Source organism: Phascolarctos cinereus, unplaced genomic scaffold, assembly GCF_003287225.1.
Source record: "Phascolarctos cinereus isolate Bilbo 61053 unplaced genomic scaffold, phaCin_HiC Scaffold_1;HRSCAF=81, whole genome shotgun sequence".
NCBI lineage: Eukaryota > Metazoa > Chordata > Mammalia > Diprotodontia > Phascolarctidae > Phascolarctos > Phascolarctos cinereus.
Window position 1 is genome coordinate 285,038,459 of NW_027555514.1, and position 13,176 is coordinate 285,051,634.

At 49.2% G+C, this 13,176-nt stretch overlaps 1 protein-coding gene across 2 annotated transcripts in view; it reads left to right on the forward strand.

Annotated features, from left to right (window-relative positions):
* The first annotated feature begins 1,577 nt into the window (after positions 1-1,577).
* Positions 1,578-13,176, forward strand: part of MEI1 (meiotic double-stranded break formation protein 1) — a 74,942-nt gene continuing 63,343 nt past the window's right edge. Inside the window, exons 1-5 of one of the 2 annotated variants that reach the window (XM_020982742.2) lie at positions 1,578-1,778; positions 4,357-4,480; positions 9,218-9,268; positions 10,637-10,710; positions 11,784-11,889. In XM_020982742.2, coding sequence (XP_020838401.1) covers positions 1,611-1,778; positions 4,357-4,480; positions 9,218-9,268; positions 10,637-10,710; positions 11,784-11,889 — 523 coding nt within the window. In that variant the 5' untranslated portion in view covers positions 1,578-1,610. Of the gene's footprint in view, positions 1,779-1,984; positions 2,309-4,356; positions 4,481-9,217; positions 9,269-10,636; positions 10,711-11,783; positions 11,890-13,176 lie in introns of those variants that run through there. The other variant, XM_020982744.2, reaches the window with a different exon arrangement.

Here is a 13,176-nt window from a genome sequence, read left to right on the forward strand (position 1 = left end):
TAAGTTTCATTTTCCTGTAAATCATGTAATAGGGTCATACACCAGCTGCCCACCCCCTCCCTTGTTTTGTAACCATCACCACACTTATCTTTACCAAATAAGGCAATCTTCTAGCTTCCAAGCTTGGTTTGGGTAAAATGTATCTCTTGGGTTCTAAATATAGGTTGTAAGGTCTCTTGCCTCAGCCAATGAGGATAAAGAGATTGAGGTAAACAAGTGGGGAGGTGGGTTTCTCGGAGTGGTTTGTCTAAGGGTGTCTAACTGCTTGCTTGCTGTTATATCCTGCCTCCCTACTCCAGTCTGCCCTGGGTAGGTGATGCCTAACTCTCAAGAGAGACTTGCTAGAATAAAACTTCTGTTTTCTACTGAGAGAAACCTCTGAATTTTTACTTGGGTAGGTGGTCTCAATCCCACTCAAAATGAAGTATTATGTGATACGGTGTCTTTCATTGAATAAAATAAAGTTGTAAAAGTAAAAAAAATAAACAATGTAAGCTGCAGGAGGGCAGGGGTTCCTTTCACACCATGTACATGCTTTCCATTCATTCATTTTGTGGATACTGTTGAAGAGCTGCGCCACAGCTTTGGGCTTATGTGTCTCCTCTTCTGTTCACTCACATGACGCCTGGGAGTTAAGGTCATCATCACGGAAGGCTTGGATTATTTTAAGAGCTGCTGCTGGGTCTGCCTGACACAAGTCTCTCCCCAGTCCAGTCTATCCTCCATTTAGCCACTGAAGTCCCACCGTGCCAAAGCCCCCTCCCAGCCCTTCTCCCACTGAATGTACTCCAGGGGCTCCTCACCATCTCCACAATCAAACACAAAATCCTCTGCTTGGCGTCCAAAGCCCTTCGCCCCCAGCCCCTCCTACCTTTCCAGTCTTCTTACTTCCTGATCCCCAGGGACGCTGGCCTCCTGGCTGCTCCTCAGACAAGACCCCCCATCATCAGCTCTGCACATTTTCTCTGGCCGCTGCCCCCCCCCCCCGTCCCCATCACTGCCAATGCCTTTGCTCTGTTGTTACCTCCCGTATCCCGTGTATATCTGGTTAGTTCGGGGATGTCTGCGTGTTGCACCCCCCCTCCCCATTAGACTGTGAGCTCCCCGAGGGAAAGGACTGTCTTCTGCCTCTTTCTGTACCCGCAGCACTGACCACATAGTAGGTATCTAACTAATGTTTGTTAATTGACAGAAAACCTAGTTCTCAGCACGAAAGCACTTGGCGTTGCCAGAGGGCTCAAAATCAGAAACGGATTCGGTTTTATTGGCTGAAACATTACAGGCAGCACCCGATGCTTTGTACCCCTTGGGCTTAGCACAGCACGTGCTTAATACGCTCGTTGATTGACTGTACACTGGTTGAACCAGTCGGCCTTTAAAGTTCCTTCCAAGGCAACCCCGTGGGCGCTTAAGAAACGTTTGTTGACCGACTGGCGGCCTCGGCACGTGGCTCGCCAGGCCAGCCTCCACGTGACCACGATGCTCCTGCCCGCGCAGGCGCACTTGGAAGAGCCTCGTCTCGGCCCGCTCCTGGCTGCGTGCGCGTGCGCACAGCCTGTTCTCCTGGTGCTCGAGGAGGTGCCGGTACCCCGGCTCGGAGTGAGGAGAGGATGGAGGCGAGGCCCGGGCTCAGAGGGGACGAGGAGGCAGTGGGAGCGGCGCTGCTGCTGTATGAGCGGGCCCATTTCCGGCACGACCCGCGCTGGCTGCTGCCCCTGCCGCCGCGCCTCTGCCTGGCCTGCGCCTTGGAGCTGCTGCAGCCCGCCAGCGGCGTCTCGGTGCGGCCCTTTACTGCGCCTGCGTTCCCTTCCCCCACCCCTCCGCAGCCTGGCTTCCCGGCCCACTGCGCCTGCGCCTCAGCCCAAAGCCCCTCCCTCCGTTCCCCCAACCTGCTTTCTTCTCCAGTGCTCAGACGTGTAGGTGTGTACGTGCACACACACAGGGTTATGTCTTTTGAGCCTCATCAACCTGTGAGCAAAGGAACATAGGCATTATTGGGATTATCCCCTCTTTACAGATGGGGAAACTGAGGCTCCCAGGTTGACTCGTCCAGGGACACACTGATAGTAAGTGACTGAGGTAGAATTTGAACCCACACCTTCCTATGTTTCCGTCCCACGTACGCCATCTCACTGAACCTGGAGCCCCCTTGGAGAAGACCCCTTGGCCCCTTCCTTTTCTGGCTAAGCAGGGCCTCCCTGTCAGCCCTCTGTGTAGCACTCCTCTGGAATCTCATTAAACCCATGTGGCCAGTTTTCAGAAGCAGTCCTACAGTACTGATCTCTGGGAACGCCGTCCCCCACCCCAGGTAAGCCCCTGTTTCTGCCTTGGCTAGCCTCATTCAGAGTACCCCCAGCCCAGCCCCTTCCGAGTACCTAGTCTTCTCAGGCCCACCTCTCTGAAGTTCCTACTTTTCTCTTTAGTTAGACATTCATTCAAGCAGCGCCTGTGATGTGCCAGCTACCATACTAGGCACCCAGGATACAAAAGCAAACGTTCCTTGCTGTCCGTATTCTGTTCTACTGTGTTGTGTGCTGGGAGAGAGAAAGATTCCTTGCCCAGAAGTTCCCTTAGCAACGAGTTCGCCTGAACATTAAGCCTTTCCCTGCCTCAGCCCCTGAGCATCATTCCCTAGGCCATCCAAGCGCCTCTTCAATGTCTCGCCTTCTGTCGGCCCCCAGTCCCTCTCAGTGTCTGCTTTCATTCAGACCCTGATCTCCCTTCAATACTCAGTCAATCCTTGTGGCCTCTTTTCCCTTTGAGTCCCCTCACCCCCAACAAAGTCTGGTCTCAGTTATTTTCATAGTAGAGATGAAATAGGTGGATGAATGACTGTAAGGGGAAGAGAGTTAATGAGAAAGCCAGAAAGAAAAGGAATCCTAGCCCCCAGAATAGCCTTGAGCTTCTATGATTTAATGCTCAGATGACTTTTCCCATTCATTGATGGGATGGGTTCAGCAGCCGATGGATTCCTATTTTGGTTGACTGTTGTTCAGTCCTGCCTGACTTTTCGTGACCCCATTTGGAGTTTTCTGGGCAAAGATACTGGAGTGGTTTGCCATTTCCTTCTCCAGCCCGTATGACAGATGAGGAAACTAAGGCAAGCGGGGTTCAGTGACTTGTCCAGGGTCGAGGCCAGATTTGAGCTCAGACCTTCCTGACTCTAAGCTTGGCTGCCCTAGTACATGCTGACTGCCCGTGAGCTTATTAAGTCATCTGGGTTTTTTTCCTCTTTCCTGGAGGCTTTTACACTTTTCACCACGAGGTGTTACTGCTGCTCCACTCATTCATTTACTCAGCTGTCAATATTTGCTTCCAGATTGTGTTAATTTTTCTTGGAGGCTTCCATTGGCTCCTGGGATTTAGAGTCAGAAAAGATGGCAGAGAAAAACTAGCCACGGGATTCTTAACCTGGGGTCTATGGATAGATTTCAATGAACACGGATGGAAAAAAATCACATCTCTATATTCACTAATGGTTGGTTTCCTCTGTAATCTTATGTATCCTCTGCATTTAGAAACATGATTCTGAGCAGAGGTCCCTAAACTTAACCAGACTGACTGCGAGAGGGGTCTGGGTCACACAGAAGAGGAAGAATCCCTGATCTGCTCTAGTCCTGTCACTTTCAGAGGAGCAGACAAACCCAGGGGGGTAGCATGACTTCCCCAGGTTCACATGGGTGGTGAGTGGCAGAGCCGCCCATTCTAGACCCCAGGCTTCTGAAATGAGACCTAGTCTGTTTCTCTGTATACCTCTTGTACCATCTCCTTGTTACACCAGTTGTGTCTGGGAAACCCTTTAAAATGGTGGCCCTGATCTCTTGAGTCTGAGTAAGGTGGCTTCTTGTTTGTAACCCCAGCATCCCTGTGAAATAGACTTTAAATCAACAACCAACATCTGTTAAGCAACTGTGGTAAGTGCTGGATCTGATCTGATCCCAGGGACGTTTATTAAGCACCTACTATTTGTGAGGCAGTTCTTCACAGATGGAAATGATAGGCAGTGGGATGAAGCAGACAGAAGGCTGGCCTTGGCGTTGGGAAGTCCTGGATTCAAGCCCTGCCTCTGACACATTTGTGTGATCATGGATAAGTCACTTGGCCTCTCCTCCTCCCGTACAGCTCTTTGAGACCCATCAGTGGAGGGAATTTCTGCCTCAGGAGCTCCCAGTCCCAGACCCACTGTCCTGGTTCCCATATGCAAAGGCCTGACCCGCATTAAATATTGGTCGCAAGGCTGCCCACTCCATGCCGTCTTGTAATGTGAGAGTGAAATCAGGGAGATGAGGAGAGCCGTTTCAAATGTGGCTCTCGCTTACTTTGCCATGGAACACTGTTTTCTTTTTCACCCTCAAGCTGGTGCGCAAGAAGCACATGTTGTCCTGCTTCCATGATGCCCTCGTGAGGCATACCACGTCGGTCACGCAGCTTTTGGCTCAGAACGAGACAGTCTGCACCCACCTCATAGGCATCTTGTTTGGTGAGCAAGAGTGGGTGTCTCAAGGGGGCCTTCAGAAGCATCTGACCCAGCGGGCTCCTTGGGGAGGCGTGCCTGGAGATCACAGGGAGAATGCGTGTCCAAGCCCACTGACAACTACTGGATTTGGTGGAAGGAGTGGTGGGTGGTGCCTAGAACAGGGAGAGGGTCCGGGGAAGTCTATGCCAAGAAATGTCTGCCTTCGTGTTGCATTTCTGCCATGTGATGACTCCCTCACCGGAGGCCATCAAATTAGAGAGTGTGAGCGTGGGCGTGAGAAAGGCTGACTTTGTGACTAGCAGGTAGCGAATTCCATCCTACCCAACAAAAGTAACATTAAGTGTCTACTCCTGAGTGGTGATTCAGTTCTGTAAGCACTTACGGTGCACCACTGCGTGTAAGGCACTCCCCTAGGTGCAGGAGCTTCTCCTGCTGGGTGCCACGTGTGCAGCTATAGGTAAATCTGAAGTAACCTGAGGGGGAGAGATTGATAACAGTTGGAGGGAGCCAGGACTGGACTGAGCCTTAAAGGGAGAGGCAGAGATGAGGAGGGAGGAGGCCATGCCAGTCACAGGGCATGGCTTGTATCAGTGCACAGGGGCTGGAGGGAGGGGGTCCAGAAACAGGGGTGAAAGAGAGTGATGCGATAAGACTGGAGAGGTCTGGGGTGGGAGAGCAGAGGGGGGGATGGCTTTATGTGCCGGACTGAGGAGTTGATAGTTCATCCAAGGGGCAGTAGGGTCAGGCCTGCACCTTAGGAAGAGTATTTTGACAGCTCTGTGAAAGATGGATGGGGGAGGGGAAAGACTGGAAGCAGGGAGACCAATTAGCCTCAGCAAGAAGGCAGTGGGTGTGTGGATGGAGAGGCAAGGAGATGCCAGCAGCCTTGTGGGGGCAGGATTGTTTTTAGTTTTGGAAAACGTTTTATTTGTATGTTTTATTTTTACATTGCCTTTGTTTCTGAATCTCTACTTCCACTCTTGTAGCTATGGAATTAATTAGAACTTCTTACCCTAAATCTTTCCTTTTCTCACTCCTTCTATCTTCTGTCACTCACTGAGGCTTGGCTTCCTTTGATGACACTGTATGCCTGGCTGTCCTTTCTGGTCCTGGCCTCACCTTCTTCTCTTTCTCTTCAGTTCACTGGCTGGGGTGGGGGAGCCAGGATGCTCCTGGTCCCTAATCCTAAATGTGCCGCTGCCGGACTCACGGAAGTTGCCATTTGCTCAGCGACTTCTCTTCTGAGGTTTGCCTTGTCCAAACTTCCTCCCCAGTCTGGAGCCTGGTGACAACATCTGCAGGCCTCCAGGACGTTCTTTCTTCTCCTCCGTGAAGTTGGTGCCTGCCCCACAGTTTTTTGTTCCTGTCCTCCAGCTATGGACTTCAGCATACATTTGGACATTCCCTTGAATACGTTAATGTCCCCATTCCTCCATCTGTTTATTTAGTTCCTGTGACCTACTCCTTTCTACTTCAGTAACACACAAGGATGGCCATACCCTTGAGTTTTGCCATCATACCCAATATTTTACTTCCATTTGCATGAACTCTGAAATTTCTGTCTCTCCCTATGCCTTATGAACCCAAACCCTGTTCTTCACCCTCATGACCTCCCGTACCTTCACACCTCAGTACTTTCCCAGGCCGTCGCCCTTCTCTGCCTATACCCTCCTCTTTCCCAATCTCAACCCATTGGCAAACCATTTCAATGCCACGCTATCCTCTGACCTTTAATCTCTTGTCCCCTTTCTTTGCTTTTTTCCACCTTTTATGACATATATGCATAGTCAGGCAAAACATATCCTCACATTATTCATGTCCAAAAATGCACGTCTTATTCTGCCTCTCTCATCCATTGCTTCTTTGTCGGAGGTGGGTGATGTAGACCAGTAATCCTCAGGAATTGATTAGAGCTCCTAAGTCTTTCAGAGTTGTTTGTCTTCACAGTGTTGTCATCGTGTAAGCTGTTCTTCTGGCTCAGCTCAGTTCACTCTGCGATACTTCATACAAGTCTCACCAGGCTTCTCTGACCCATCCCTTTCGTCATTCTTTAAACTTGTCCTTTTATTAGAGGTCCTGCCTTGCCAAAACTAATCCCTGGATTATTCCTGTCATCTGCCTCCTTCTCTCACGTACAGCACAGCAGAGCTGGAGGAAGTCATGAAAGCTGTGAATCGATGTTAGCTGATCCCACCTGGGCTCTGGGTGCGGCAAGAAAATCTCATTCCTCCCTGAGTCTCTGTTTCACCATGGCGATTCCAAACTTCCTCTTCTCTCCTCAATCTTCTCATAGCCCCTTTACTCCCACCTTGTCAGCTCAGGACCTCACCTTATACTTCACCAAAAAGATGAAGGCCATTTGCTGAGAATGTCCCCTTTTGTTTTCATCTTACATCTCTCTGTCATCTTCCCCCACAACATCCTCTGGTCTTTAATAAAATGCTAACCCTTCTTCTTGCCTCTCTACAAGTACTCTTGAACCCATCTCTACCACTGTCACCCCAACTCTTTAATGTTCAGTTCTCCCTGTGTACTTACTGGTTATTCCCTGTTGCCTACAGACATTCCCCTGTCTTCTGCATTCCTGAAAACCCTCACTAGACTCTACCCTCTCCACTAACTGCCATCCTCCTTCTCTTTCCTTTCCTCCCCAGTCAGCTAAACTCCTTGAAAAGGCTGTTTAATTTGGCTTCTGACTTTACCCTTCAATGATCTGCTCTCTCCAAATTTACCAACAATTTCTTAATTGCCAAATCTCATCCTTAGTGACTTCTTGGCACCATTTAGCATTGTTAATGCCCCTTTTCTCCCAGGTCTGTTTTACATTCCTTTTTTTTTCTTTGTCCCCATGCCTCAGCTATCTCTGACCTGGAACTTCCCTCAGAGTCTGGGCTTTGTCACCTTGGCTATAGATTTTTCACCATAGAACGTCTCTCTGCCAGGTCAGCCCCTGGCTCTTCTAGGCCAGTTCGTCGCAGAGCCCTTCCCTTTGGAAGAGGGCCCCCTCCTAGCTCTGCCTCTGACTTTGACAACTTTGATGCCAGCCCAGTGTGGGTTCCTTTCTCCCCCTTCAGCATCCTTTTGTTTGTTGGCCATTAGCCCCTGGAGGACCGGGGTGTCGTCCTTTCTGCTGATATTTCTGGCCCAGTGCTGAGCACACTGCCTGGCCCGTTTTATAGATGCTTTTTGCCTTCTGTCTTTTCTCGTGAACAGTCTCTTTTCTGCTTCTTTGCGCCTCTGCTTACTCTTGGCTCTCCTCCCACATGCCTGACTGCTCCTTCTCTGTTTCCTTGGCTGGATCTTCATCCCAGTCATGCCCCCTAACCTTGGGGTCCCCAAGGGTTTCTCTTGAGACCCCTTCCCTTCTCTCTCTGCTGTCTCATCTGTTGCCATGGATTCATTTGTCATCCCCGTGCAGAGGGAGGACTCCCAGGGCCCTATATTTCCAGCCCTAACCTCTCTCCTGAGCTCTGGGCCTGTGTCACCAATGGCTTCTTGACATCCAGCTCAATGTATCCAAAAGAGAAGCCACTCTCTTTCCTTCCCGACTTCCAGGCACCATCATCTTTCCAGTTGCCAGGCTTTTCAGTGTCATCTCCTCACTCTCTCAGACCCCGTGCCTTGCTAAGTTGCCAGATCTCCTCATTTCCACGTTCACCTCCCTCATGCACATTCCCCTCTCCTTGTTTACCTGACCACCATCCCAGGTCAGGCCTGCAACCCCTTCTGCCTGAGCTATCTCAGCAGCTTCTGGGGCTCCTCTTCCCTCCTCCAGTCTCTCCCCACCCACTTCTTGTGCTCTGTTGCTGAAGTGATTTTTGTAAAGCACAGAGCTAACCCTGTCATGTCCCTTTGCTCAGTAAATTCTAGTGACTCTGTCTAAGGACTGGATCTAAATCTTATTGATATAGGGAACTCCCCGGTAAGGAAACTCCCTCCGCCAATGCAGGCTGGCACCTCCTCTTTGCTTTACAGTCTTAGGGGTATCCAGACCCCTGGGAAGTCACATGACTTGCCCAGGGTAACACAGCCAGGATGGATCAAAGGGGGAACTAGACCCTCTGAGGCCTTTCTGCTTTCTATTCATTTGTTTGTAATGGTCCATTGTGTTCCTCAGCTCTTTTGTTTGACATAACGATCTTCCTAGCCTGGTCCTTTCTACTTTTCCATCTCCTGTCTTGAATCCTTTGTACTGATTCAGGGGGTGGCAGTGCCACCAGCAGAAATAGGGAACTTTAGAGAAAGAATAAGTTTTGGGGGGAGATGATGGATTGTGTTCTGGACACGTTGAGCATAGGGTTATAGATGTGAGCCAGAGAAGACCATGGAGGCCACCAAGGCCAACCCCCTCATTTTGTGGGTGGAGAGGGGTTGTGACTGCCCGCAGTCGCTCGGCTGGGGACCCTCCTTTGTCTGACCTGTCTGGCCCTTTGTTGCTTAATGTCAGCAGAGCCAGGAGGGGGTGTGATGATGGCACATGGACCAGTCCACCACAGCCGCCTCCCTCACTCCCTCTCCTCAAGAGTAAGGGCTTTCTAGTCAGGATGGGGATTCACAAAAAGTCTGGGGCTGCAGGACTGAATGAGAAGGACAATCAAAGTGCTCTGTGTGAGCCTCTAGGGGAAAAATTCTGAGAAAAGAAAAGGTTCTGGTCCCTGCCGTGGAATGTTTGCAGAGGCTGTAGTTGTTTTTACCATTCACAGTGTGCCCGTGTGGTCTGTTCTCCTGTTCTCCCTGCAGGGCTACTGCGCAGCATAGACGATGGCGGTGTGTTGGAGCTCTCCATGGAAGGTGAGGCAGCCCTCTTCTTCCTGCCCATCTGTCTGCGTCAAAGCTGTCAAGAAGCAGGATGAAACAAAGGCCCGGCACCAAAGCCTGTGCTTGTACTCTGCCGAGAGGACAGTCCCTTGGGCCTCTGTGATGGCTCTTTTCTGTAATTTCACACACACTTTCATTCTTACTGATGTCCTTTGTCTTAACATCGCTTTCATTCCGCTGTGTCCCATCCCCCAGCAAGCCAGCCTTCATTTCAGTAATAAGAAAAATAGAGAAAGAAAAGGTTGTTCAGCAAAGCTAATCAATAGAGCCACTGAGTCGGACAGTGTATACAGTGACCTACACCAATAGCCCGCCACCTCTGCAAAGAAGGGAGAGAGATGAACTTTCTCATCTCCTCCAGCAGGCCCTAGCTGGATCATCACACAGGGTTCAGTTTTAGGGCTTTTGTAATTGTCATTGTTCTTTCCGTTTACATTTTTTGTGGCTGTTGTATGGATTGTGTTCTTCTGTTTACTTTGCATCACTCCATGTAAAAGTCTCCTTGTGCTTCTCTGTTTCACCTGCATTTAAGCCTACCTGGGTCTGTGTTTTTTGAGCCCATCCTGGAGGCTTAAGTTAGAAGGGGCAGAGAGGGGATGCTATGGGCAGGCACTGTGGCAGCATTGAGGAAGGACAGCTGGTAGTCTGAAAGCAAGGAAGAGACGGGCAAAGTATCAGGAGAATTCAGAACATCTGAGAGCATGAGTGCCACAGTAGATCATGAGGGTATCACTGCATTATTTTACTGCCAGATATCAGGAGAATTCAGAACGTCTGAGAGCATGAGTGCCACAGTAGATCATGAGGGTATCACTGCATTATTTTACTGCAAGATATCCAGTGTTCATAATAATGATCCCCCGCCATCGAGAAGCAGTGTGGCCAAGGGCCCTCTGGGCCTGGGCAGGAGGAATGGGCTGGTCTGCTCCCCGGCCTGAGTCTTTGGATGGAAGGCAACGTGGCCCAGTGAAGAAAACCTTGGATTTAGAATTGGGAGTCCTGGGTTTAAATTCCCCCACTGCTCCTTACTCCTTGTTACCAAGTGCAGCCCCTGCATCTCGTTCTCTGCCTGCCCCACAGGGTGGGGCGCAGTTTGGACTAACATCATAATTTGGCTAGAAATAGAAAAGTTGGTCCCATCTCCTACTAGAGACTGGGGCAGAGCTGAGAGCTACCTGGATGGTAGGCCCTGTCACCTCACCCTTCTCAGACCTCAGACTCACATGGTCTGTTTGGATTTTCACTATTTTTCTCCCCAACCATTCTGTCCCCCCACAATCTATCTTTGTTTCCCCCCAGTGAGTGTGTCAGGGTTTGGTTAATTGCATTCTTTCTTCTTAGTCCTTATTCAGCTTATTGTACAGCTGAAGCTGGGGCCGTTCATCCACTGCCTGCTAGGGGAGTGCCAGAAAGAGGTCAGTGATGTGCATGTCTCCTCCTCACTTCAAGCAGCTGCTGAACATCTGTTTCCAGATGACAGATGCTTCTCAGCCTTTACCTCCCGCCTCTGCCTGCTGGCATCCTTCCCTTGCTTTCAGTGTGCCACCTCTTGCAGAAAGCCTGCCTGGGTCTGCTCACCCAGGATCAGTCACTTCCTCACCTTTTCTCCAGCTTTCTCACACTCTAGTTTGTGCTGTTGTTCTTGGGATTCCTGTCTGCCTCAACCCTGGCATTTGAGCTCTTTCACAGCTTTTCAGGGTTGCTATGCCCAGCACCTGGCACACTGCCCTTCTCTTAGTAGATGCTTAATAAATGCTGGTTGAATTGAATGTGACCATACTGTCAGCCCATGGTTTTATTCCGTGGTTTGTTCTGTTACCTACATGGGCTCTGGACAGTTATCTAGGTTAGTATTATTTGCATTAGATACTCAGCTGCTGGAAGACAGGCTCTGTGTGTGTGTGTGTGTGTGTGTGTGTGTGAGAGAGAGAGAGAGAGAGAGAGAGAGAGAGAGAGAGAGAGACAGAGACAGAGAGAGAGAGACAGAGAGAGACAGACAGAGACAGAGAGAGAGAGAGAGAGAGAGAGAGAGACAGAGTATTGTTCTTACTCAGTTCAATTAGGAATGTAATAAATGCTTTTGATAAAATGGTGGGTGGGCTTCCTGGCCTTACAAGGTGACCCAGGAAGGTCTCTGTGATCTTCTCATTTTTTAGCTTCTAGCTCACTGGGGCTTGAGCTCTGTGCATCTCACCTCGCTGCTGTTTGCTTTCTCAGCAAACTCTGGTGTGGCTGGTATTACTTGTGAGAGGTTCTTCCCATTGCCTAGGCAGGGCATGACCTGGCACTATGGCACGTTTCCTCCTTTGGGACAAGCCTTACTAATGGGATGGTTTATCTTCCTCAATCCCAGTTTCTTTCTCTGTAAAGTGGGGAATAAGGTTCCTTGGCCACCCTCTGTCCTTCACAGGGCTCTTGTGAGGCAAGTGCTTTTTTAGCCTTAGAAGTATTAAGGAAATGAGCGCTTTTGCGTTTGCTTTCTTCACAGCTATGTAACATGCCCAGCATGAGGGGCAGCCTGGCCACAGTGACCCTCCTGGGCAAAATGGCGGACGCCATCCCTTCTCTTGCTGAGATTCTCGTGGTAGAACATGGTGAGTGCTGCCCACTCAGCTCTTCTCCCTGCTCTTGAAGCAGCTTCTGTCTCTATTCTCTTCTGTTCCCACAGGACTCAGTACATGTCTCTCCTCTGAGCCTCAGTTACCTTGTCTCTAAAATGAGATCATAAATCTTTTTTTAAAAATTTTATTATTTTATTTTGATTTATCAACAATCACTTCCATATGCTTTTGAGTTGAACATTTTTCTCCCCCTTCCTCCCCCCCACCCTCCCCCAAGACAGCGCACAATCTGACATAGGCTTTACATTTACATACCCATTAAACATATTTTCACATTAGTGAAGTTGTAAGTAAAAATTAAAACCAATAGGAGGAGCCATCAGAAAGAGGAAACAAAACTCAACAGAAGGTAAAAATACGTGACAGCGATTCGACTTCCATAGTTCTTTCTTTGGATGTGGACAGCATTTTCCATCCCGAGGCCTCTGGAGATGTCTTAGATCCTCGTAATGCTGAGAAGGGTTCAGTTTAACAATCTTAGTCGTTGCATAACGTGGCTACTATTGTGTACAAAGTCCTCTTGGTTCTGCTCACTTCACTCAGCATCAGACCATATAAGTCTTTCCAGGTTTTTCTGAAGTCAGCCTGTTCATCATTTCTTATAGCACAATAGTATTCCATTACATTCCTATACCACAACTTGTTCAGCCTTTCCCCAGTTGATGGGCATCCTCTCAATTTCCAATTCTTTGCCACCACAAAAAGAGTTGCTATGAGTGTTTTTGTACCTGTGTGGGTCCTTTTCCCATTTGTTTGAATGAGATCATAAATCTTAAACTTCTCACTTTATAGGAAAATACTTTGCAAACCTTAGAAATGGGAGCTACTGTTTTCATCATTTAAATTTGCTGCCTGTTCATATGGTTTTTGGCAAGTGGTTTTATGATTTTTCACATGCCCTTTTTCTGTCCTCTTTCTTTCTGTCTTTTTTAAAAATTTTTATTTGTTTTTAGGCAATTGAGGTTAAGTGACTTGCTTAGGGTCACACATCTGTCTTCTTCCTTAAGTTGCAGACTCCTGAGGGGAGGGACTGGGACAGTGAGGGTAAGGTGGGAAGAATACAGACCGGCCTTGGAGTCAGAAAAACACCAGTTAAAAGTCCCCTCTGAGCTTCCTGGCTCAGGCAAATCATTAGCAAATCACTGACTTGTAGCCTCATTTTTCTCCTCTATAGATATTGGGGGGTTGGACTAGATTCAGGTGCCACTTCTCACTGAAGCCACATCTAGAATCCAGGTCTTCTGACTCCCACCGCACCCA